General features: G+C 40.1%; 2 protein-coding genes and 1 long non-coding RNA gene across 3 annotated transcripts; 1 reads left to right on the top strand and 2 right to left on the bottom strand.

Moving 5' to 3' along the window:
* Positions 1-323: 323 nt before the first annotated feature.
* On the bottom strand, positions 324-3,533 carry LOC116315919 (proteinase-activated receptor 1-like). Its single transcript, XM_031734366.2, has 2 exons — positions 3,445-3,533; positions 324-2,425 (listed from the first exon to the last, which is right to left on the bottom strand). Exons 1-2 carry the CDS (start codon positions 3,509-3,511, stop codon positions 1,284-1,286), a joined length of 1,209 nt encoding a protein of 402 aa, XP_031590226.2. The 5' UTR covers positions 3,512-3,533; the 3' UTR covers positions 324-1,283.
* Positions 3,534-4,310: 777 nt separating this feature from the next.
* On the top strand, positions 4,311-5,827 carry LOC120440827. The gene is made up of 4 exons (XR_005613552.1): positions 4,311-4,454; positions 4,606-4,672; positions 5,310-5,538; positions 5,620-5,827. It is a non-coding gene; the product is annotated as an uncharacterized LOC120440827 (long non-coding RNA).
* A 2,030-nt stretch (positions 5,828-7,857) lies between these two features.
* LOC116315923 (proteinase-activated receptor 1-like) lies at positions 7,858-11,721 on the bottom strand. The gene is made up of 2 exons (XM_031734370.2): positions 11,495-11,721; positions 7,858-10,214 (listed from the first exon to the last, which is right to left on the bottom strand). Exons 1-2 carry the CDS (start codon positions 11,571-11,573, stop codon positions 8,983-8,985), a joined length of 1,311 nt encoding a protein of 436 aa, XP_031590230.2. The 5' UTR covers positions 11,574-11,721; the 3' UTR covers positions 7,858-8,982.
* Between the last annotated feature and the right edge of the window lie 13,183 nt (positions 11,722-24,904).

Genomic DNA, 24,904 nt, shown 5'->3' on the forward strand with positions numbered 1-24,904 from the left:
TCTTTAGCAAGCATGATTGTTCTAAACTGGAAAATCCTGTGTGTGAAGAGAGATAGCGTATGATGCACACAACAGTGGGGATGATGAATCCCAGCGATCCCACATTTAGGAAGCAGACTGCTACAGTTTTTTTCATTACCAGGCTTGGTGATGTCATGTGCACAGGCGAGTTTACATCCACACAGTATCATCCATAAAATGAAGTATAGAGATATTAGGAATTGCTCTGACATCTGCTTTCGCAGTTATATTTTACTTCCTGATTAAAACGGGTCACCACAGCAGGTAACCCCACATGTGGTGACAAAACAAAACAAGAAACCTCTGATTAGAAATGGTTTATTATGAATGGTATAGATCCCACATATTTATCTGATTCTAAACTTGATTGGTGACACTTTAATATTACTGCATTTGATGATGATAACCCTTTATTTCGAACATATAAAAGAAACAAACCAATATATATATATGCATACAGTTACACAGATACCTGCACATACATATGTGTACACATATATGCACATATGTACTCAAACAAAAGAAAAACTTACTGATATAAAACAATATCCATACAAGTCCAAAATGGAAAAAGAAGAAGTACGTACATACATTTAAATCCCTACCCCAGCTCAACACTGTTGATTTACCTTATTCATCATTACCCCCACTTCCCCACAGCACTGGCATACATTTGCCACAGAGAAAAAACAAGAAAGGAAAATATATGTTTAAATGTAGATATAATGATAAATATAATTCAGATCTAAATTAGCAAATGAAACTATGAGGTAAGATGGTTGAGGCTTATTTGTGTATGCAGTGGAAAAATCTTTTATTATATATCCTAGATTTGGATCTGTTTTTAACATGGCCAGAGGTTTTTTACTTAATCTGCACTAACTGGTCTAGAAAATTAAAAATAAATATTCACATCTTAAAAGATACAATTAGAATTTATTGAAGACATAAAAACACATCTCACCTGAGTAAGACTGACTGCTCCTGAACCATCATGAGTTCTCCTATTGAGGATTGGCGTCAGTGTCCCTTTTGGCATCTGTGACTGATCATGTGTGTCTATGAAACAAAGATTTAAAGCTGTTTCTGTTGAGATGGCCGTGGAAGGTATTCAGTTCATTCTGATCATGAAAAAAGATATGCCCAGAATTCTAAACCCTCCTGCTAGCTACGTGCTCATGTTTATAGCTACTTAAATTTCATGACAAATCACTGATGTTATTTCATAATTTTAACCGCTAAGAGTCATTTAAAATGTCAGCTCAGAGGAGTAGTAATTTCTTCTTTTGGCTTCTGAGGCTTGATTGAAAAGAGCCCGCTCTGGTAACTGAGGTGTTTATTCCAGACCTCCTAGAAGAATTTGATGAATGAGTGATATCTCTGCTCTGTGTAATGCTCTTACACTTGACAAAGTTAGATAGTCGTTTCTGGCACTGGGAGGATCCAAAGTAGTAGAGCAGGGGATCCAGGAGGCAGTTCAGGCTTCCCAAACACAGAAACACCAGATAGAGTGCGTAAGACCTATCGGGTGCCTCCTGGCTCTTCTCTGTGTTAAACTGCAGGTAGTGTGCAAGCAGCAGACAGTTTGTAGGCATGAAACACAGCAAAAATATCACAAGCACAGTCAAAGTCATCACCACTGCTCTTCTTCTCCTCTGTGATGTTCCTGGAACATCATGTTGGACTCTGCTCAATGACCAGATTATCTGAGCGTAGGACACCACTGTGATGAGCAGAGGTAGGAAGAAGAGGACACAGCAGATGGTGAGGAAGTACTTCTTTAACCAGATGATCTTATCTGTGGAGTGGACATCATGGCAGGTGGTGATGTTCAACTCACTGATGTTAAAAGTCTGGCCGATGGCAAAAAGGGGAACTGAGCCAGCGAAGGATAACATCCACATGATTATGCAGGCTATGATTGCAGCCTGTGGGCTCCTCCAAGTAAGAGAGGCCATAGGGTAAACTACAGCAAGCAGACGGTCCACACTGATGCAAGCTATGAGAAGAACAGAACAGTACATGTTCCAGTAAAAGGCAGCTGTGACCACGCTGCACATGGAAGGGCCAAATTTCCAGTTGTTGCCTTCAAAGTGGTAGGAGATCTTGAAGGGGAGCATCAGTGCAAAGAGTAGATCGGCTAAGGCCAGGTTCACCATATAGATTGCAGCTGGCTTCTTGGGACGGATCCCCCGAGCAAAGACAATCACGGCACAGATGTTAATTGGCACACTAATGAAACAGACCAGCGTGTAGAAGAAAGGTAAAAGGATGGTGGACACAGTGCCATTTAGAAACTTCAGTGCCTCTTCTGAAAGTCCGAAAGATCTTTTATTTGATGAATTATTTGGTGAATTATTATTATTATCAAAGTTAAAAACTGCTGGAGATGCTCCAGATGCTCCTGTTTTAAAAAGAAAATAGACTTGTCAGTGTATTCTAAAAAACAGAAATGAAAGGTTGTTAGCTGGGTATAAAACTATAATGGTAACATTTTCTCAGAGTTTAAAGGTCAGAAACAGACGCAGTTTTAAATCTGTTTGTCCGTTGACTTTCCTTTTCAAACAAAAGAACTAAAACATATCCAAAGTCACATCTTCTCTTTTCTAGTTTTGCCCTAAAACTTGCACAAAACTCAGCGACTGGGATGGTTTGCCAATTAAAAGTCTGTCATCTCAGTTGCAGGCAACTGCAACCAACAAATAAAGCTTATCCATCCATCCATCCATCCATCCATCCACCCAAAATAACATTGATGAGGCTAGTCTTCGGATGCTGCGGTTTGGTCACAACAACTCAGTCTGACCTTTACGTGTGCACAAATGTGACAGACCCAAGAACATTATCTCAAATATATTTTAAAAGGAAATGCATATCAAAGTTTGAATTTCTGAACATATGGTGAATATAATCTGATCTAAAACTTGTGTATACCTTTCAACACTAATGTTCCCTTTCAGATGTGCAAGCTGCCAGTGCCATAGCCATCAGTGCAAGACTATACTTGCAGGCTTTTGAACTGAGAGCTGATAACAAGCCTAAAACAAAATTAATCCCCCTCTCGACACTAACTGACATTAAACAAAAACGTTTAAATGAACTCTTTAAAAAAATCATTAGAAAATATAAAAATATAACTCTTGTCTGGAGGATGCAGTATTTTGTTTTTTTTAAAAAGATTTTGAAATGTTAAATTGTCTCACCACAGAACCGTTTTGTCCATTTTAAAATGTAACATTTTTCTTGAAATAGTACACTTTTTTGGGTTATGTCATGATTTCTATTGAAAATTATTGCATTGACTAAAACATTTTTTTGAATTAGGCTTGTATTTGTTCTAACAAAGATAACAACAAGTAATTTATTTGGATTTTATGAGTAGAGACCAACCAATTCAAGACATCACAGTGTTTTCAAACTTACCTGAAGTGTTTGCAGCAGAAATACAGCAGAAAAAAAACAGAGGTAACAACAACTGTGTTAAAGCCATGTTTGCTTCTCTCTCTCTTTCCTTTTTGGCTTCCTTTAATTCAACGGTGTCTTAAGTGTCTGTTTTTGCAGACAAGAAGAACAAGAACACGCCCTTAATGTACTTGTTTGTACCTGCTGGCTTTCTGCCTGGCATAATTCCAGGTTTCCTTGGAACTCTTACACAGGGAAATGAAACTTTCTGGATGTTGGATAAATTGCTTCTCAGTTCTACATAAATAAGGTTAAAGAGATAAAGATTAAGCCAAATTTCCTGACATTCCTCATTTTTGTGGGCGGACTGTTCTTAAAGTCCTCCCCTGGAAGTTGTTTATTTAATAAATTATTAAAGGTTTACAGATAATTAAAACCTTCTCCATTTACTTGTCTGAAAAGGGTGGAAAAAGTGTCCGTGTGGTCTAATATATAGAATAAAAGGTTCATTGCTGAAAATAATAGTTGAATACATGATCATCAGAAAGATGAGTATTTTCATTGTGAATCAAGCAATTTAATAAATCAAACATGGTTTCAAATGCATGGGGTTATATACTAAAATTAACTTCAGCATTTTTCTATGTTTACAGCTTATAGCTCCAAACCTTATAAAAACATGTTTTTTTGAGTCAATTTTTACAACATTTACAACAATATTTGTAACTTTTTATATTTAAATCTAAACGTTAAGTCTAAATGTTTAGCTAATATGCACATCTATTCTGCTGGTCAGAGGAAATACCAAAATAAACGCTTTATGAAAACCTGCTCTAAAGTGTGCCTGTAGTGGCGAGGACATGTGACTGTGGTCCCCTAACGGTTACTTCTAACCGCCATATGTTGCTTCAGTTATTTCCTACGAGCATATCTGGCGATTTAACTGAAAACATCAGAAGAGCCATTTTGGCGGTCTTTCAGCAGTAGTGCAATTTTAGTGGCTGCAGTCTCCACAATCACCAAAGCACTTGGTGAGTTTATTGTATAGCCTGGTGTACGGGTTGCAGTGTTAGCTAAAGTAGCATTGCTAAGTTACTTTGCTAGCCATCAGCATCCAGAAAGCAGTTTGTTTTGTTTTGTGTTTTGTAGCTAACGGTCCTTCTTGATGTAAAATTTCCTTAGGAATCCAGCAATGCATCTGGACCAACTACATAGACCTACTACCTCCACTGGAATATCATAGCGCTTGGTAGGCTTTATTAGTCATGTAAATTAGCTGGCAGAATTTTATATTTCCGTGGTATAATATTGCAGTTGATTCTCTTTAAACTCACATTTTTGAATTAAATTAGCTCGTGTCAAAGTAGTAATTCTGATTCAGTATACATTTTTAACTTCTTACACCTCTAGCATGAGCAGTGTCACGACATCAGCACCAACAACATTAATCCCACTCACGTGCCCGCCTAAAATACAAATCTCTAGCTAATCTGTCACAGTTTAATTATCTTGAATTGCCCATCTTTTGTTACAGAACTATGCTTATTGGTATAATATTTGCTGTGTTCTAGGATGGTTACCAAGCAAACCAGGCGTCAAATTTCCAATGTTTCAAAATGTTAATTCCCTGAAACCATCTTTTACTGAAGCAACATCTTGTCATGGTCGGGATGAGTGCAGTCTTTTTCCATAGCGCTAGGGCTCCACTTCAGGCCAGAGTCTCCATTAAGCCATCTCACCTGTCTGCAATCAAGCTACCCGTATTTAAGACCAGAATACTCAGAAGTTCTCCACCAGATCTACAGCTAACCAGTGTTAGTGTTAGGCTGCCAAGCTCACTTGTGATTTCCTCAGTATTCTCTCTTATTGTGTTTTCTCTGTTCTAGTAACCTGGCTGGTCATCAAGTTGCTCTTTTAAATAATACTCAGCTTCATTTTGGATGCTGGTCTTCCTCCAATCACACAGTCTGGTTACGCTCACTTCCCCGCTGCACTCCATCTGCCTGCCTCCCTGCCACAGCTTCTGGAGCAGTACATTTTGGATTCACTCAGGAGTGAAACCTCACCCAGACCTTTGGACTGCCCTCCTTCCACGCCGTACTCCACCTGCAACCTGTAAGCCATTAGAAACATTTCCCATCATACTTACCGTTAATCATTGGAACCTAGCAGACTCCCTGTTTACTCTCATTCTAGTGACTCTGCACTTCTTCGCCCGTGTGACAGCCCCTTCTTCCCCCATTGGACCACTTTCATGGACTTTTGAATTTAACATTAGTTCACAAATTACGCTTCTCGTTTCTGGTTTAGTCTCATAGTTCACAGTTCATCGTCGATACCTTAAAAGTATAGGCATAGTTCACAGTTTATAGTTGTCACCTTAAAGTCTTGTCTCACTTATAAAGTAAAGCACTGTTTTCACATCTACTTGTGCCTCTGACTGTGTCTGGCCTATAAGTCCTTGCACCTAGTCCGACCTCTCAGTTGTGACATGTCTATCCTTTCCATTCAAGGCCAACTTTCTAAGAGTTACTGCAAGACTATAATATCTGTGTCAAAATTCAATATAATCAGTGACAATAATTTGGATCAGATAGTGTTCAAGATAAAAACTGAAATTCCAAATTATAGAGAAGTGATGCTGAGGCGACATCTGTGTTCTAAAAACATAGTGGTTCAAAGACAGCATGTAAAAGAGTCACTGTGGAGGGTGTTCTATCTACAGAAAAACTGCAATAGTGAGTTTATTCTGTGCCTCATCCAAATTCCATATTGCATGTAGATGGACATCACAAGCTGATTTGTTGAATGTTTGCTGTTCACGGTGCATGGCTATAGATGTTTCTTCAGTGCTGCAAGAATAATCGAGCTGAAACCATTTACTGCAATTGTTGGAAAATTTGGCAGACCCCTGCACATCAGGAGTGATCATGGAGGAGAGAACCCTCAGATATGGAAGAACGTGTGAGCAAGCAGGGGTGAAGGCTCGGTCTTAATAGGAAGTTCTGTGCACAACTCGAATACTCGGATTGAGCATTTCAACCGACACTTAAACAGCAACTGCAGCCATATTTATGCGCCTGTATTTTATGAATTTGAATAGCTTGGTATCCTCAGATTTTCTTTCACTTTTACCAGGAAGAAACTTCTTGACAGAACCATTACGATGACAGGAGCCTAATTAACATGCTTGTGCAGGCATGGTACCAAACAAGCTATCCTGATTTTTGAGCTTGGGAAAAATCGGGTGATTTCCAGGCAACAGTTTATGTGAAGAGAGGCAGTTGAGGCTTCTTTTCCTTGTTTGGAATAAAGCTTTCCTGCATCAAACGGAAAGATTCATGTCAGGGGACTTGAACGGGCGAGAAGACCTCTATTATGTAAAAACAAAAGTCATCCAAAAATAACTTATTTCTAACAACTTACAACTTTTTAAAGAAACAATACTAACATGTTTGAATATAAATAAATATCAGACATCTAGCTTAATCATACCTGATATAGAAGGAGCTGGGAATGTGCTTCATACCTTGCTCCATCAGTAGCACTTTGTTGGCTTTGTCCGTTTGTACATTCTTGCCTTGACGTCCACCTAGCGTTCATGTCTCATGCCAATTACGTCACGGAACGCTTGGACATGTTGCTATGACAATAACCACGCACATTAGCTTGCACTCTTGGACAGTGATATAACACCAGAGTAAGAACTAACTAAATGAAAACTAAAATAATAATATTACTAATAATAAATTAATTGAAAAACACGGTATACCATTATTTTAGGTTGTTTTTAATATTGTGAAAGAAGCTAAGGGGACAATCATCTTGATCCTGATAGTACATGTTTATTGAAATTGTCTGCTACCTGTGAACGTGAAGTGTCTAACTTGTGAGTGAAGTCTCGGGTGCATCTCTCTGCTGTCATTACTGCTGTCAGCCAGCAAAATAGCCTTTTTTGAGATGATATGTAACATGACTTTCAATTCTTTTAGTCCCTGTTGATTTGACTTTTGTTTTTCTCTGAATGTTTTCTCAAAGATTAAACCTGTTTATGAAATTGCCGGCTAATCACGTTCACCTTAACATGTTTTGTGCATGGAAAATAAGTTTTCTTAATAAATTATAGTCAAGAATATGAAATGCATTTTTCACATTCATTTGGATAACGTTAGTCTAATTATTCATTTATTCGACATAAGGCAGGATTTTTGCTTTAAATTCATGTATAACATAATAATATATATATAACACATATTATTAGGCAATTATTAGGTAGGTAATTATTTAGGTAACTATAGTTTTTCATGTTTTCATGGTAGTAAAGTGGACGTAAAATCATCACATCAAAAATTAAAAAGAAGTGGCAGTTCCGATGGGATAAAGAGCCAAAATAAAGACGCCTGTATACTAGAGAAAACATGGAGTCAGAACAAGTCAACAGGGAACATCTGTTTATTTTCTTGCAAGAGAATAACTCACAGGTTTAAATACAACCATGCATTTAATAGGAAAACACCAAGCAAGCCATTTAGATGAGACTCATACAGCATTACATTTTAACTGATATTTTCCTTTTTTATCTACATCAAGGCTTTTATTACATATTTGCTGTGATCGTTATGCCCCATACTGCCAGTAGCTGTTGATCTTGAACAACTATGATGTAACTTATCAAAGCTTTTGAGGTTTTCATGCAAATGTAAGAAGGATAAATGGGATGAAAGAATAACATCCTTTTATTTTAGTTATTTATTTTTTTGGGTGTCTAGAAATGTCATATATCATTTGATGGTATCCCAAGGTTTCAGTATAAGGGTGTGGTTTGGTGGTTGCACAAACAAAAACAGCTAAGGAACTGCAAGAGAAGATAACTCTTTTTTCTGCTCTTTCACACAGAAAACACTAAATATCCATTACAAATATTCATTACTTGCAGCCCAGCACAGACGTAAGAGCTTCTCTGTAAGATTAAGAGCTTAACTGCATCTTGATAATGGAGATCGCTTGGGTCACTCTCCAGTTATTTAACAGTAATGTGGCAATACCTGCTGGACAGAGAAGCACAGAGACAGTGGTGCAAATTCACAGCATAATAGCATATCTCATTTCTGTCATGGATGTATCTTCTACAAAGATTTTTATGTATTCTAATATATTAAATAGAAAAAAGAAACCTAAGCAGAAAAAAATTATCATGAATAGAGGATATTCCACAAATAGGCAGCCTCACTTATGATACTACACTTTTACATATTGACATATCTATGAGCATTATTTTGATGCTCATATTCATACATTGTGTTATTCCAAATAAATCAATTCATCAAATAAAGAAGCTTGAATTAAATATACATTAATTAATGTAAAGTTTGCACCAGCAGGGGGAAGCATAAAACAAACTATGAGGGCAGATATTTCACTCCATCTCAGTACTTCAAGCTCAATAACAGTTTAATCAATAAACATACATTCAGAAAGAAAATCATTAAAGAATAGAAAAATTAATTTTACAATGAACTTTCACTTTAAATAAACTTTAAAATTAGACATAAGAGTTAATTAAAATGTCAGCACAGTGTGAGAGTTAGTCAGACTAGTAGTTTCTTGTTTCAGTTGTTGAAGATGGAAAGAGTCCACTGATGTGTTTAATTCAGAGTGTTTGGTATTTTCCAGGTTTCTGGTTTTCAGCATTGTTCTTACACTTAACCTCCAGGAATCAGTTGTTGAATGAGTGATATCTCTGCTCTCTGTCACCTTCTTACACTTCAGCATATTGGATAGTTGTTTCTGGCACTGCGAGGATCCAAAGTAGTAGAGCAGGGGATCCAGGAGGCAGTTCAGACTTCCCAAACACAGAAACACCAGATAGAGTGCGTAAGAGCCATCGGGTGCCTCTGTGCTCTTCTTGGGTCCTTCGTTTAATTGCAGGTAGTGTGCAAGCAGCAGACAGTTTGTGGGCATGAAACACAGCAAAAATATCACCAGCACAGTCAAAGTCATCACCACTGCTCTTCTTCTCCTCCGTGATGTTCCTGGAACATCATGTTGGACTCTGCTCAATGACCAGATTATCTGAGCGTAGGACACCACTGTGATGAGCAGAGGTAGGAAGAAAAAAATGCAGCAGATGGTGAGGAAGTATGTCTTTAACCAGGTGATCTTATCTGTGGAGTGGACATCATGGCAGGTGGTGATGTTCAACTCACTGACGTTAAAAGTCTGGTCAGAAGAAACAAGAGGCACAGAGCCAGCGAAGGATAACACCCACATGGTTATGCAGGCTTTGACGGTGGTGCGTGAGCTCCTCCAAGCTAGAGAGTCAATGGGATAAACTACAGCAAGCAGACGGTCCACACTGATGCAAGCTATGAGAAGAACAGAACAGTACATGTTCCAGTAAAAGGCAGCAGTGACCACGCGGCACATGGATGGACCAAATTTCCAGTCATTGCCTTCAAAGTGGTAGGAGATCTTGAAGGGGAGCATCAGTGCAAAGAGCAGATCGGCTAAGGCCAGGTTCAGCATATATATTGCAGCTGGCTTCTTAGGACGGATCCCCCGAGTAAAGGCCAGCAGAGCACAGATGTTAATTGGCACACTGATGGAGCAGACCAGGGTGTAGAAGCAAGGTAAAAGGATGGTGGACACAGTGCCATTTAGAAACTTCAGTGCCTGTTCGGAAAGTCCATCTCTTAAAAATGTTTCATTTGATGATTTATTAACTGCGGGCTCAGGATATTGAAAACCTGCTCCAGATGCTCCGTCCGGTCCTCTAGTATTGTTTGAAGTGCCTAAAGGAGAGAGAGAGATTAAAAAAAAATGTTTCACTTTAACATATTTCAACTATGTAGCTTTAATATAGATATTAAAGCTACATCATTGAGATTATTGGATGAAAGCTCTGTTAACAGAAGGTAGGAATGTTATTATGAATCTAGTGATTTAAGAAATGAAATGAAATACGGATAATTTACTGGCTGATTTCAGGTGTAAATATCTGAATATTTATTATTATTTTATTTTTGTATTAATCCTTTATTTTTCCAGGTAAAAATCTAATTTCCAAGAGAGATCTGGCATCATCAGCAAAAGTTTAAACATTGCAAATTTTAACAACTAGTCACAACTGAAGGACTTTCATTCTAACATACCTATGAACAGGTTGTTAAGTGGGCTCTAAGTTTAACATATGATGAGTTAAAGCTTTCTTATCATTATTGCCTGCAGGAAAGATACACACGGTTATAACAGAACCCACAGAAAACATTTCACAGAAAGCAATTTTCAAGCCAGATTTCAAGTGTAAATACTTCTTTTTGCCTCTTTTTATATAATTCAATAGTCTTAATTTAAAAAATTCAGTATAAAAACTATGATGGTTGATCTTTACAATTTTTTTCACAGGTTACATGACAAATAAATTAGTTGAAGCTCTGAATCAGTAAAAAAGAAACATGCCAAATATTCTGTTTTAAAGTTGTTGAACAAGATTTTAATGTTGCATACTTAACAATTCATGAAAATACAGAGAATTTTTAGAACAAAATGAGAGACTGACAGATAAAAACACTTTGTTTGTGTTATTTTTTAACGGTTAACACATGCAGTAAACACAAATAAAACACAGGTAATCATTCATTTATATGAAATTTAAAAAGTAAATAAATATAAGTACATCACAACTAGAAACACAAAACTCACTTACCAGGAATGTTTGTTTGTTTTTTCTTTTGTTATTACTATTATTATTTTTATTTTCCTGCTATTTTCTTCTTAAATATAACTGCACACTTTCTATATGCTCATGTAAAGCTGAGGAACACGAGCCAAAGAATTTCATTGTGGGTAAATGTGGCTACACTGTATCTGTATATGACAATAAAACTTGAACCGTGAAACTATTATTTCTGCTTGAAAACTGTCCAATTTAAATTTGTTTTAGAAAAAACAATAACATTATGTAGATTGACAAAATCATAAAATATTCCGATTTCATCTCTAACATATCCATCAATTGTTTTCTAAGTGTACCTGTGGTAATTTAACATTAAATAACTCAAAGCTTTCTTACCATTGTTGCCTGCAGGAAAGGCACATGCACACAACAGAACCCACAGAAAATGTTTCCGAGACACTAAAACCATGGCCATTAGGACAATGGTGTTAAATTCATTCAATCTTCGTTCACGTTCCTACTGCTGAATGTTCATTTCAAGTAAATGTGTTCTGCCCGAAGTCCAACCAGTCTGTTCCAAACGTGCTCCTCCACCAGTCAGAGCAAACTCCACTTAGAGACACTGTCTGCCTTTTCTCATTTCACAATCTGCACATCCTCGATATTCTCAGTGAGACTTTCACGTCCCTCCCTTTTAACAGGAAGAAACCTCTAGCTGAACCAGGCTCAGGGAGGGGCGGTCATATGCCATGACCAATAATTTACTCATAAATTATCATTTACTGATAAATTATAATGTACTCATAAATCACAATTTACTCATAAGAGTGAGGCCTTCTTTGGAAAGACACACACACACACACACACACCGCAAAAACACAAAATTAATAATAATATCATATCACAGTCAGAGGTGGGGAATGGAAATGTTTATTTAAATATTTATTATGCTTAAAGTATGAAGTCATACCATCTTCTTGAACAAGGCCCATTTAAACCCACTTAGCCTTGCTCAAGTTAGGACATTTGTAATGTCTCTCTGATATGGGACAAATGAGAGAGGCCAATGAGCAAGGGGTCACTGTACCAAACAATTCTTTAATTACGGTGCTTTTTCCAATTCTTCATTTAGTATTTCGTTGTGAATCGAACCACCCCCAAAATGAATCAAAGCACGCCCAAACGTTTCTTACTTTTTTTTTTTACAATATTTGCTGTTTGTGTGACACACTACTAAAAATATAAAAAGCATACAGTACTTGGTTGAGACGCAATATTTTAAGCCCCCCCAAAAAATGGTTTGTTCCAGCTCGCCTCTCCCCTACTCTGGCTCTAGCGCCCTTTCTGCCAGAGGGATGGTGGCTGAGACGCAGCGGAGCGGAGGTGTGAATGGGAGCTTGAGGATCCTGCACAGTATCTTAGCTGTTCCCAGGACTGCGCTCCTCTGGACAGAGATCTCCGATGTTGTTCCTGGTATCTGCTGGAACCACTCGCCTAGCTTGGGAGTCACTGCACCTAGTGCTCCGATTACCACTGGGACCACTGTTATCTTCACCCTCCACGTCTTCTCGAGGTCTTCTCTGAGCCCTTGGTATTTCTCAAGCTTCTCATGTTCCTTCTTCCTGATTCTGCTGTCTTTCAGTATCGCTATGTCGATCACTACGGCTGTCTTCTTCCAGCCACCACTATTTTGTCCATCTGTATCTGGAAGTCCCACAGGATGTTAGGTCAGTCGTTCTCCACCACCCTAGGGGGAGTCTCCCATTTTGACCTCGGGACTTCCAGGCCATACTCAGCACAGATATTTCTGTATACTATGCTGGCCACCAGGTCTTGCCTGGTGTGGTAGACCCCAGCCTCTATAGAGCTTGCTCCTGTGCTGCCATGATTAGTGCCTCTGTGCTGTCTTTCAGTCCAGCTTTGTCCAGCCACTGGTAGGATTTCTGGATGTCAGCCACTTCCTCTATCTGCCAGTGGTATATACCACGAAGGGGATTGTCCTTCCATGATGGTTCCTCCTCTTCCTCCTTTTTCTTGGGTTTCTGCTGTCTGAGGTAGTAGAAACTGTTGCAGAGATTCTGACCTTCAGCTTGTAATTAGGGATGGGTATCGTTTAGGTTTTATCCGATACCAGTACCAAACCGGTACTTTTGAAACGGTGCCGGTGCTTAAACTGTGCTCGAACCGGTGCTTAAAGAATGAAGAACACACACTTTAGCTGTGTCCCAAAACATCGGCTGCATCCTTCGCAGGACCCGGCCTTCGCGGTCTACGTGGGCCGGGTCCTTCGAAGACCGAGAAGGCCGGAAGTGCGAGGCTGTGAAATGGTAAATAAATGGTAAATGGCCTGTATTTATATAGCGCTTTTCTGGTCCCTAAGGACCCCAAAGCGCTTTACATATCCAGTCATTCACCCATTCACACACACATTCACACACTGGTGATGGTAAGCTACGTTGTAGCCACAGCCACCCTGGGGCGCACTGACAGAGGCGAGGCTGCCGGACACTGGCGCCACCGGGCCCTCTGACCACCACCAGTAGGCAACGGGTGAAGCGTCTTGCCCAAGGACACAACGACCGAGACTGTCCAAGCCGGGGCTCGAACTGGTAACCTTCCGATTACAAGGCGAACTCCCAACTCTTGAGCCACGATCACCCCAAAATGGGACGGTCTAGCCTTCAGATTTGCGTCACCGCCGTGTCTGTGGAGTTTAATAAACTCAGCCGTCTGCTCCTTGCTATCTAAAATATAACAGGACACTGGCGTAAATTATCGACCATCTCACACTTCTGTTTAATCAGTTTTCTGTTTGACGTTTATTCAGCTGTGTGAAAATCCTGGAGGAACCCAGCTGATGGATTAATAAAGTTTTACTTAATCTAATAATCTAATAACTTTGATCTCAGCCAAACCGATTTACTCCAGAACAAATAAAACACCGAAAAAAGGCAAACAATTACATTTTTAAGTTATCCGAGTGACTTATATATCATGTTTAACCTGAGTAGCGAAAGAGCGGGGGTCTGAAAACGATGAAGCCGGGAGTCCGCTGCTCTCGCCGGCTCGAGTTACCATTGAACCCCCCGGCTTGCTATCGAGCGGGTGGGTAACAGACGTCTCCGAAAACGTCGGCGCACTTTTGCAAATATGCGATGTCTTGATAAACCAAGCAGATATTTGAAATTTACACAGCTACTTTCTCGCCTGAAAATATGTTGAAAGTTTATTTTGTGACCCAGAAAGATTAATAAGACTAATTTTAAAACTTAGTAGCGGCCGCCATTGTTGCCAGCTGAAATGTGGCTGGGCCGCGCTATGAATTCTGGGATATGGTGGGCCACGAAGGACACACCCGACCCATCCTTCAAATTCGGGGAAATGAAGGACGCATTTGTCGGCCGCATTTGAAGGAGTCGACGAATTGGGACAGCCTTCGTCGCCTGGCTGTGACGTAATCGGCCTTCAAATGCGGCCTCCGGAGGATGCGGCCGACGTTTTGGGACACAGCTTTTGTCCAAAAACCTCTCATGTTTAGCTGTTTTTTTGTAAAAAGATAACAATGTTAGCCTTTTCTGCAGCTATAGGGCATATATGGTATCACTCTTGGCTGGAAGCAGTGCTTAAACAATTGGAAAACACAAACTTTGTCCAAAAACCTCTCATGTTTAGGTGTTTCCCACTTTTTCTTTGGTCATTTTAGCCTTTTTGGCCAGGGTGAAGATAGTATCTGCCATCAAACAAGAAGACAGCCGCATGTAACTACGACGGTGTTTGCTAGTTCACCTTACATGCATTAATTTAATAACGTGGTTAGCCTACTCAACGTAAATTACACACGAACAACATTAAGCTACTGACCCAGAGAAGAACGGCTGCTGCTGCCGTCATCATCCATCATCATTCTGCTGCACTGGCAGGGCTAGGGGCCAGGACTCTACTCTTCGGGTTCCTAGGGGATGTTGCTAACTCCGGGTCCGATAACAGGCGCCACACCCGCAGTAGATGTGCACGGTGTGAGGTCTTGCAGCAAGCTATCAAATACGGTGCATTTCTCGGCTTTTAAAAAAACGCTATGCGTCGCCAGGTGTTTCATCAGATTCGAGGAGTTACCTCCTTTGCACAGTATCAGCTTAAAGCACTTGTTGCAGGCTGCTAAGTTTGCATCTTTTGCTGTGAAGTACAGCCAGACTTTTGACCGCTTCGCCTTGGGCATTTGTAATCTGTAGCTCTGCTCTAAAAGAACGTACGTACCTGGGCCCGCCTACTACGCTTGCAAAGGTAAAATGATAGGCTAGAATCCAAAGTGTATGACATCTCAGTTAAAAAAAAAACACCGAAATAAAGCACCGAAATGTGCGCTGCTTTTCGGTCTGGTTACTACCGTTTATTTCAGAACCGGTGCCATTACTGGTACCCATCCCTACTCGTAATCCACCTAATCATGTCAGTGCCAAGAATTACTTCCTGGAACCCTGTCGCACAATCATGTCCATGCCACTCAAGTTCATGTAACCTGTGCTCATTAGGCATAGATCCCAGCTCTTGTTCATGTGCATAGTTTTGTTTAGTTTTAGTTTAGTTTCTACATCTATAAATAGTATTGCCACACTGTTGTATATAGTACCCTCACTCACCCCCCTGTAAATAGCTCCTTGCCCATCTCAATAGTGTCTATGTTCTCTCGTAGTGATGTGTCGGTCGAACTAAACGGCTCTTAGAGCCGGATCTTTGAAGTGAACGATGCGAGCCGGCTCCCAAGGGTTTTTTTTCTTTCTCTCTCCCTTTCTCTCGCACTTTTTTTCCCGCTTCACTTCACACTCGATCCTTGAGCCTTGTGGGCAGTAGCAGTTTTTGATAATCAATGGCGGTTGCCTGGGGTGGCATCGTGGTGGGGGGCGGCATCACGGGCATCGGCAAAAAAAAAAAAGTTGCTTGTATTCATGCTGCCCCGACGTCATGCCCGTGCATATTGGGAATAGCATAGTGCGCCTGCTGCTTGCGGCACAGGGAGGAGAGGGCGGGGCAGCGGGGATTCTCTGGCTGGCTGGAGCAGCATCTATTAACCAACTCGCAAAATAAAACAAAATAAAAACAAACCGACAAACACGAAAACACCAGACATTATGATACAGCCTTATAATTTGCACTGATGTTTTTTCAAAATTCTATACGCGAAAAGTGAGCGCGAGAGCCCTCGGTGCGCCTGCTTGCTGCTGAAGTCAAAGTAAACTTTATTGTCATCTCCGCTCCAGTTACAGCAGTGCAAGTAAACAAACAATAAACATAAGAAGAGTAAGAAAATAAATCTACACTTTAGGACTAGGGGTAAAGGGATCAATAACAATTTATAATTTACAGTTTGATGACTTAAAGTCTCACACACAACCCGTCGAAAGAGGAGGGGGCCGGCTGCTTCCAAATAGAGCACATTTCATTCATAATGTTGTAAATCCAAGCCCATTATGTATTCATGATTGAATCCTGGGTTGTGAGAAATCCCAGAAATAAACCCTAGACAAAGCATATCTGTGAACTAAGCTGTAGGTCTATTAGGTTATGTTGTATTGATCCTCGAGTTGGGGGATGGGTGTTCTGGAGTGCAAAATTAAAACCAATGGAAGATGGACAAGAAAAGTTCAAAGCCATCAGGTGCTCAGTTTAGAAAAAAAAGAAAAGAAGAGGAGGAGACACAAGCAAAAGATAGGCTACAGGTAAGCAGATGTGTCATTGGATAATGGCACGTCATGTATCCTGAAACAATCAGAATCAGAATACTTTATTAATCCCTAAGGAAATTATGCGGGTTACAGTTGCTCCAAGAAGAAATGGTAAAAATAGCAACAGTAACAGACTAAACTCCAAACAATACATTATGTTACCGATTTAAATATTAATTAGTCATTGTCAATTGTTGATTTATCTTGTTCTCATTGTATGACGAATTCTGATGGCTGTTTGGTAGCCGTTTGCATATTATGCATACTCTCTCTCCCTTCATATATGTGTGTGTGTGTGTTTTTCTGGTGAAATTCAGTATGGTTCCAACCACAGTTCTATGTTAATGTACAATCCTTAATATGTTTTGTGTGTGTGTGTGTGTGTGTGTGTGGGGGGGGGGCGCAGAGGGAGTGCTCGCCCAGGGCGCCAAACAGGCTAGGACCGCCACTGCTTGTGGGCGGTAGTTACACTTTCAGTAGCAAAGGAACAGAGCAGGAGGGAAAGAAAGAGAAAGAGAGCCAGGGACAACGTCACATTAGAAAGGTATAGTAATGGTCCACAACTATTTTCAGTTGCGGATGATAAAGGATTCAGAAAATTTATTCATGCAGGCCCATATGACAAAGAATGTGCATCTTCGTTTTGTTTTCATATTTTAATTTATATGTAATTGTGTTGTGGTTTGCAGTGTTAAAACTTTAAATTTGTTTAAAAGGAAAAAGCTGAAAATTTAAATAGTTAAAAGTTGAAATGTAAATAGTTGTTTTTTGTATTATATGATATATTTATTACATTTCATGTGGAGTGAATAAATAAAAGTATATTTACGGTGGCCGCTAGAGACAAAGCACATAAAAACTCAGAAGCACGTACAAACTCCGAAGCACGTAAAAACTCCAAAACACAAAAACTCCATAGCACATACAAACTCCAAAGCACGTACAAGCCCCGAAGCACGTACAAACACCAAAACACGTAAAAACTCCAAAACATGTAAAAACTCAGAAGCACGTACAAACTCCAAAACATGTACAAAACACAACAGAAGTGCTCCAGGATGCTATGCGCAGTGTTGAGCTTTTGTTACCTAGTGGCTACACAAGCCAGGAAGTACCAATGACCGGATTTGGTGTGTGGTAGTAAAAGGTAAATGAACATTTTTTTTAAATTATTTGAGTATATATGAGTGCTTGTGTATAAATACACAAACAATACACATATGCTTTCAATTGTGTAATTTAAGTAATCTAGGTAGCTCTGTTTTGGAAGTTCAGTTAACCCTAGAAATGTGTTTTGGAGTTTGTACGTGCTTTGTCTCTAGGGGCCATATATAGGTATATATTTTTTTAATAAACATATATAAATAAAAACACAGGTTTTTTTACATTAGTAATTCCTTTTGTGCATAATTTTATATTGTTGTTACAGTTTTTCTCGATTGCTAAAACACATTTCTTGAAACTACGCCTCATATCCGCACAACAGTAAACACAAATCCATAACATCTCACTCAATTCCCCAAACATCCTATTTCCAGGTCAAAATGAAGCTCTACACCCAAAACTATTCACTCCTGCTGAAAAACCGAACTTTGCCCTCAGACATCAAACACAAGCCCTCAAAAACACACACACTACAACAGAGTTTTGCACACTGGTACAATTAATTCAAAACAATAGTTCCAAAACAATTAGGTTGCTTATGGTTCTCCCCTTCAAAACCCTTGTCACATGATAAACACAAAAGACGCAACCAATGTATGTACAGTGGCACATTGTCATTCATGTACTATACAGTACAACACACACCAGAAACATTATCCCACCACAGCATCTTGTCTTTGGTCTGGGTCAGGCCAGAGAATCTCATCCACATCACAGGCTATATTGGCCCCAGCCAGGCAGCGGGGTAAAATCCTCTTGCATGCCTGATCCACCCCTGGCATGCATCTACTGATATGTCTAGGCAGGCCTCTTCCATGGCCTGAAGGAGGTGAACACGGACATAAGGTTCTCGGTCATACACTTTCCACCGCCATGCCGAAAATAACTCCTCTATCGGGTTTAGAAAGGGGAGTATGCAGGCAGAAAGATATTAGAAAACCTTGGGTTATTGGTAAACCAGTCACGAACCAGAGCAGCGCGATGGAAGCTGACGTTATCCCACACAACAACGTAGTGAGGCTGCTCTGGCTGTGCTGGTTCCCTGTAGTCCAGCTGGAACATATGTTGTCTTAAACCATCAAGAAAAGCAAGGAGAAGCATAGTGTTATAGGGTCCTAGTACGGCATGGCGGTGGAGTACCCTCGTTGGCTGATGGCTGCGCACATAGTGACATTCCCCCACGCTGACCAGGGACATTTACAATAGCCCGATGGCCAATTATGTTCCTCCCCTTTTCCTTCTTTTGGTCAGGTTAAAACCTGCCTCATCCACAAAGATCATTTCATGGGGAACAGGCCGTCCTTCAATCTCAAAGATTCTCTGCAAAACACATAACACAGTAGAGTCAATCGGTACCCTGAACCAAAGTTCAAGAGTGCTGAAATGGCAGCATAAACTGCCATGCTGTGATGGTACACAATACCTTATACAGTATCAAAACTCATACCTGAACATATTCCACACGTTGGTTTTTCACTCTGTCAGAGTTTCGTTCGAAAGGGACTCGGTATGCCTGTTTCATCCGAATTGATTCTTTCGGAGGATGCGGTCAATTGTGGAGAGGCTGATGGCATTTATGCCTCGAAAAAGATGATCATCCTCAATCACTCTCCTTTGAATCTCTTGCAGGCGGATTACATTATTTGCAATTACCATGTTTACAAGTTCCTCTCTTGCTCCTCCGACAAAAGCCTTAACCTGCCTCCACCAGGTGGTCGTCTCTGTGTCCTACAAAAAAATAGAAGCACTCATTACTGTAACTGTCACACATTCATTTTACAGGAAAATAATGGAAACATACTGAAACTCAAGACACATAAATTCAGTAACTTAAACGTTACTGTACAAAGCAGTCTTACTGCAAGTACACCTACCTGTTTTCCTCCCTGAAGGTTCTGATGATGGAGGCAACAGTGAAGCGACTCAAATTTGGTTGTACTCGTTGCCCAGCCTCCCTCATAGTCATCCCATGGACAAGGACATGGTCAACTAAAGTGGCTCAATTTCATCCGAGACTGACTGTCTTCGTGCCCTTGCTCTTCCCCTTCCTTGTCGCCGTCGTTCTCCACCTCCACCTCCTTCACCACCTCCTCCTCCTCTTCCACCACGTCCTCCTCTTTCACCATGTCCTCTTTCTCCACCACGTCCTCCTCCTTCACCACGTCCTCTTTCTCCACCACGTCCTCCTCCTTCACCACGTCCTCTTTCTCCACCACGTCCTCCTCTTTCACCACGTCCTCTTTCTCCACCACGTCCTCCTCCTTCACCATGTCCTCTTTCTCCACCACGTCCTCCTCCTTCACCACGTCCTCTTTCTCCACCACGTCCTCCTCCTTCACCACGTCCTCTTTCTCCACCACGTCCTCCTCTTTCACCACGTCCTCTTTCTCCACCACGTCCTCCTCTTTCACCATGTCCTCTTTCTCCACCACGTCCTCCTCTTTCACCACGTCCTCTTTCTCCACCACGTCCTCCTCCTTCACCACGTCCTCTTTCTCCACCACGTCCTCTTCCTTTGCATCTCTTTGGATCCATTGTTTCAAACCTGAATGAGCTGACTTTGGCCCTTTTATCTATCCATCGCAGGTTCTGATTGGTGTGTGCTAAATTTTGACTCCTAGTGTTTCCACCTGGTTAATTGTGTGCTAATTGGGCTCAAGCTATGCTGACTTAAGTTAACATTATTGCATGCTAGTGCTTTCTACATGACTACATGGTGTAAGCACTGTAAAATGTAGGGATTTGTGTGTAGAGTTTTGCAGTACCAGTTCACCAAATTTGAGTCATGTGTCAAAGCAGGGAATAGTGTTTATAGTTCAGGGAAATGGGTGAGCTTTTTGACCAATAGCATTTATGGTTTTGAAATTTTAGTTTAGAGGCCTGGTTATAGTGTTCAAGCAATCGAGAAAAACTGTAATAATAAGTTAAAGCAACAAAACAACCTGAAGAGCCAGTTGGGAGCCGAAAGAGCCGGCTCTTTTTAGTGAGCCGAGCCGAAAGAGTCGGTTCTCTAAAAAGAGACGGAAATCCCATCACTATTCTCTCGTCACTGTAAATAAATTAATTCACGTCACACTTTGAGTACCTGTGTGCTGAATCTGCCCTTTTAGTCCACTCTGCCTGACGGCCACCGGCATTGACAAGATTGGAATGAAACTCAAAGTCTCCAAAAGTTGATTCTGTTCATCTGAACATAGCGTTTGATTGAGCATGCATCAAGACGAAACTCAAAGTGTTGATCTATGTGATGGAGAACTGGTTAGGAACTAATGGAAAACAGGAAACTAGAACCCTAGAAAAGAAGTCTCCTGGGCATCTGAACCATTAGCCAGACAATTAAGGTAATTTGCCGAGAATTACTTTGTGTCCATGTTTGTTGACATTTATGGGTGAGTGTTATATTACAGACTAAATTTTCCTGAAAACTATAAACAAACAATGATGTAGTGGTGAAATAATGGCTAAATGGCTTTGATAACCACATTCAATCACACCCAGGCCAGCTTGGTGCTAATCTGCAACCTTATGAACAGACAACAACCCTTCGAGTATTCTGTCATGGAAGGTGAATACAGTTTTATTTCTAGTTATGTCATGTGACTTGATTTTTTTTAATTTAAAATTTTTTTGGTTAATACTCAGTAACTGGATTACTTAGAGCAGGGGTGTAAAACTCACGGCCCACATAAAATTATGTCCTGCTCGCAAGATAATTTCATATATCAATTCCTAATGGCCTGTCGGTATGTGGGAGACAGATCTTCAGCCCTGCTGAGAATCCAGTCATTGGGTGGGACTTTATTTTTATAGGAACACCATAGGTCAATCACATTGTGTGAAAGAAGGAAGGGGGGAGACCTTTTGAAGTGTAGTGGTATAGGGCAGGTTCGCAGAGAGCATACTTGCCAACCTTGAGACCTCAGAATTAGGGAGACATTCAAAAGGGCTGTTGGGGGGTGGTATACATATACATATATATACAAAAACTTGAATTTTACAGTGTTTATTTGTCAGATAAAATAAGTTAAATGTCACCGTTATGATTGGCTGGCCGGAAACAGCGGAGGTGTACAAATTCAGAGGCTGCATCCTGCGGGCTACCCGGCTTTCGGAGGTCCCGGCCCGGTTAGACCGCGAAGGCTGGGTCCTTCGAAAGCCGGGTAGGCCAGAAGTGAGCGACTGTGAAATTGGACGGTCTAGCCTTCACATTACACATTACACATTACATCACGAGCTCTCTGCCGTTTACTCCTTGCTATGTAAAATATAACCGGATGCTCGCATAAATTCTTGACCTCACACTTCTGTTTAATCAGTTTTCTGTTTGACGTTTATTCAGCTGTGTGAAAACCCTGAACAAATAAAACACAGAAAAAAGCAAAAAAAATTTCATTTTTAAGTTATCAAAGTGACTTATATATCATGTTTAACCTGAGTAGCGAAAGACCGCGGGGGTTTGAAAATGATGTGCCGGGAGTTTGCTGTTCTTGCCGGCTCAGATATTTGAAGTTTACACAGCTACATTCTTGCCTGAAAATATGTTAAAAGTTTATTTTGCGACCCAGAAAGAGTAATACTAGTAATATTCAAACTAGAGATGGCACGATACCACTTTTTTATGTCCGATACCGATACCGATATCATAAATTTGGATATCTGCCGATACCGATATGAATCCGATATAGTGTGTTTTTTAATCAATAAAACTGTTTTTTTAATATCTTGCTGCATTTTGTATAAGTTCATACTCAAGTTTAAGTAAACAACAACACTAAAGCTATTCTGTTATACCTGTATGTAAAAAATACACTGCACCCAAAATATTTCATAGTTCAGCAATACTGATCAATCTAATAAACTTAAACCTACTCCATACTCCCTATTCTGGTATTTTAAAGAGTACTTAGCAGAAATATTAAGCAACCTAACAAATAGGGTTGCAAACTCCCAGCAAAAAAAAAATAGAGAACCACCCTCCACCTCATGATGCTTAATCGACGTAATCAACTTTAATTTGATGCAGGGTGAAAAAAAATGCACAGAAATAAATTATTTTTCAAGAATAATTAAATAGATTCAACATCTTTCTTCAACAGAATTGCAGACTGCACAGATGGTACCTTCCCAAAGGAAACAGTACTATAGCTTACTAGGGTATATTAGACTTAACAGTTACTATATACAGTAATGGACTTCTATACATTTTACATCAGATTAAAACTTTGGGTGTAAGATTCAGGTAATTATTTATTAAAAGCTAGACATTTTAAATGAGAATAAGAAAGAAAAGTATGTCTTTGTGCCCCCTTTTCCTGTTCATGCCCTATCGGCCCCCTGGCTAAACTTTGCTAGATCCGCCCCTGCACAGTTACCAGCCGTCAGCTACGTAGAAAAGGATCCTGGTGTAGAAAGTAATATTAAATAAATTCTAACAACAGCTTATCAAGCTTAAACGTGCTGCTGTTGTTCAGCCGCTGGTTTCCTCTTTCTGGTGCAAAGTGGGCCAAAAACAAAGCAGAGAGACGGACTCGCGACAGAAAAGCCGATCAGCTGATCATTAAGCAGTTTTACGATTGAAGTAGGAGCAGGAGAGGGAGAGAGAAGGGCAGTCGCTCCATATATCGGTTGTTAAGCTTAACGTGGGAATGCTTTACAAACATTCAGAGATGAACTTACACACTTGCTTTACTTCTCTCTGGGATAACTTCCTCGGAGATGAAATCCTGGTTTGGTAGCGAGGCTACAAATACACACAGCCGCTCAATCACGTGGTGCATACTGCTCCGACGTGCTACGGTTATGAGCCGAGTTACACCATGTCGCAAGTTTTGTGAGGTGTTTTTTTTTTTATATTTAATGGATCGGATTACATTTTTTATTTCTCGCCGATATCCGATCCAGTAATTTAGGTCAGTATCGGACCGATACGTAATATCGGCAGGGCTGGACTGGGACAAAAAATCGGCCCGGGCATTTTGACTAGAGACCGGCCCACCAGGTATTATGGGAAAAACCATAAAGCCTTTAAATGAAAACAAACGTCGTTGTGACAGTGATGTACACTGTCTTGTTGGTATATATGTATCAATCTAGAACTTAATTTAAACCTACACCATCCTCCCTATTCTGGTATTCTAAACAGTACTTAGCCGAAACCCAAAGACTGCTTGGTCGAGTTAACCTCCTGAACTATCTACAACACATGGAGGAAACCTGAAATTAAGACAGAGAAGACTAGAGGTGAGACGTGACCATTATTGAATATTAAAAATAATAAATGACAGATTTAGTGATATTTTCATAAACTATTTATCTACCACATCAATAAACAGCATGGCAGGGCAAAATATTTTTTCTAACATGGCAACCTTTAAAAAGTGAAAGGAGACAGAAAGAAAGGTGAGAAAGAATAAAACTTCCTCACTCAAAACTTACCATCAAAACTTAATTTTGATGGTATTTTACACACAGTACTGGTACAGAATCTAGAAAATGTGGGAAAATACTGGTATCATATACAGTACTTACTTCTGAAGAAATTATATTGGGACCCTGAAAAAATTACAATATGTACAATAATGGATTTCTATACATTTGACAGCAGATGAAAACTTTGGTTGTATGATTCAGATAATTATTTGTTAAAAGCTAGAAATTTTAAATGAGAATAAGAAAGAAACATATTTTTGTGCCCCCCTTTCCCTGTTAATGCCCTACCTGGCCCCTGGCATAACTTTGCTAGACCCGCCCCTGCACAGTTACCAGCTGTCAGCTACATAGAAGAAGGATCCTGGTGTTATTTGTCTCTCAGAAACAGTTCATAACTTCCCTTCAACCCTTCATCCTTCCAGCAAACATCAGCTGATACTAGAAATTAGGGATGCACCGATCCCGATACTGGTATCGGGTATCGGTGCCGATA

This window comes from Oreochromis aureus, linkage group 7 (genome assembly GCF_013358895.1).
Source record: "Oreochromis aureus strain Israel breed Guangdong linkage group 7, ZZ_aureus, whole genome shotgun sequence".
Classification (NCBI taxonomy): domain Eukaryota; kingdom Metazoa; phylum Chordata; class Actinopteri; order Cichliformes; family Cichlidae; genus Oreochromis; species Oreochromis aureus.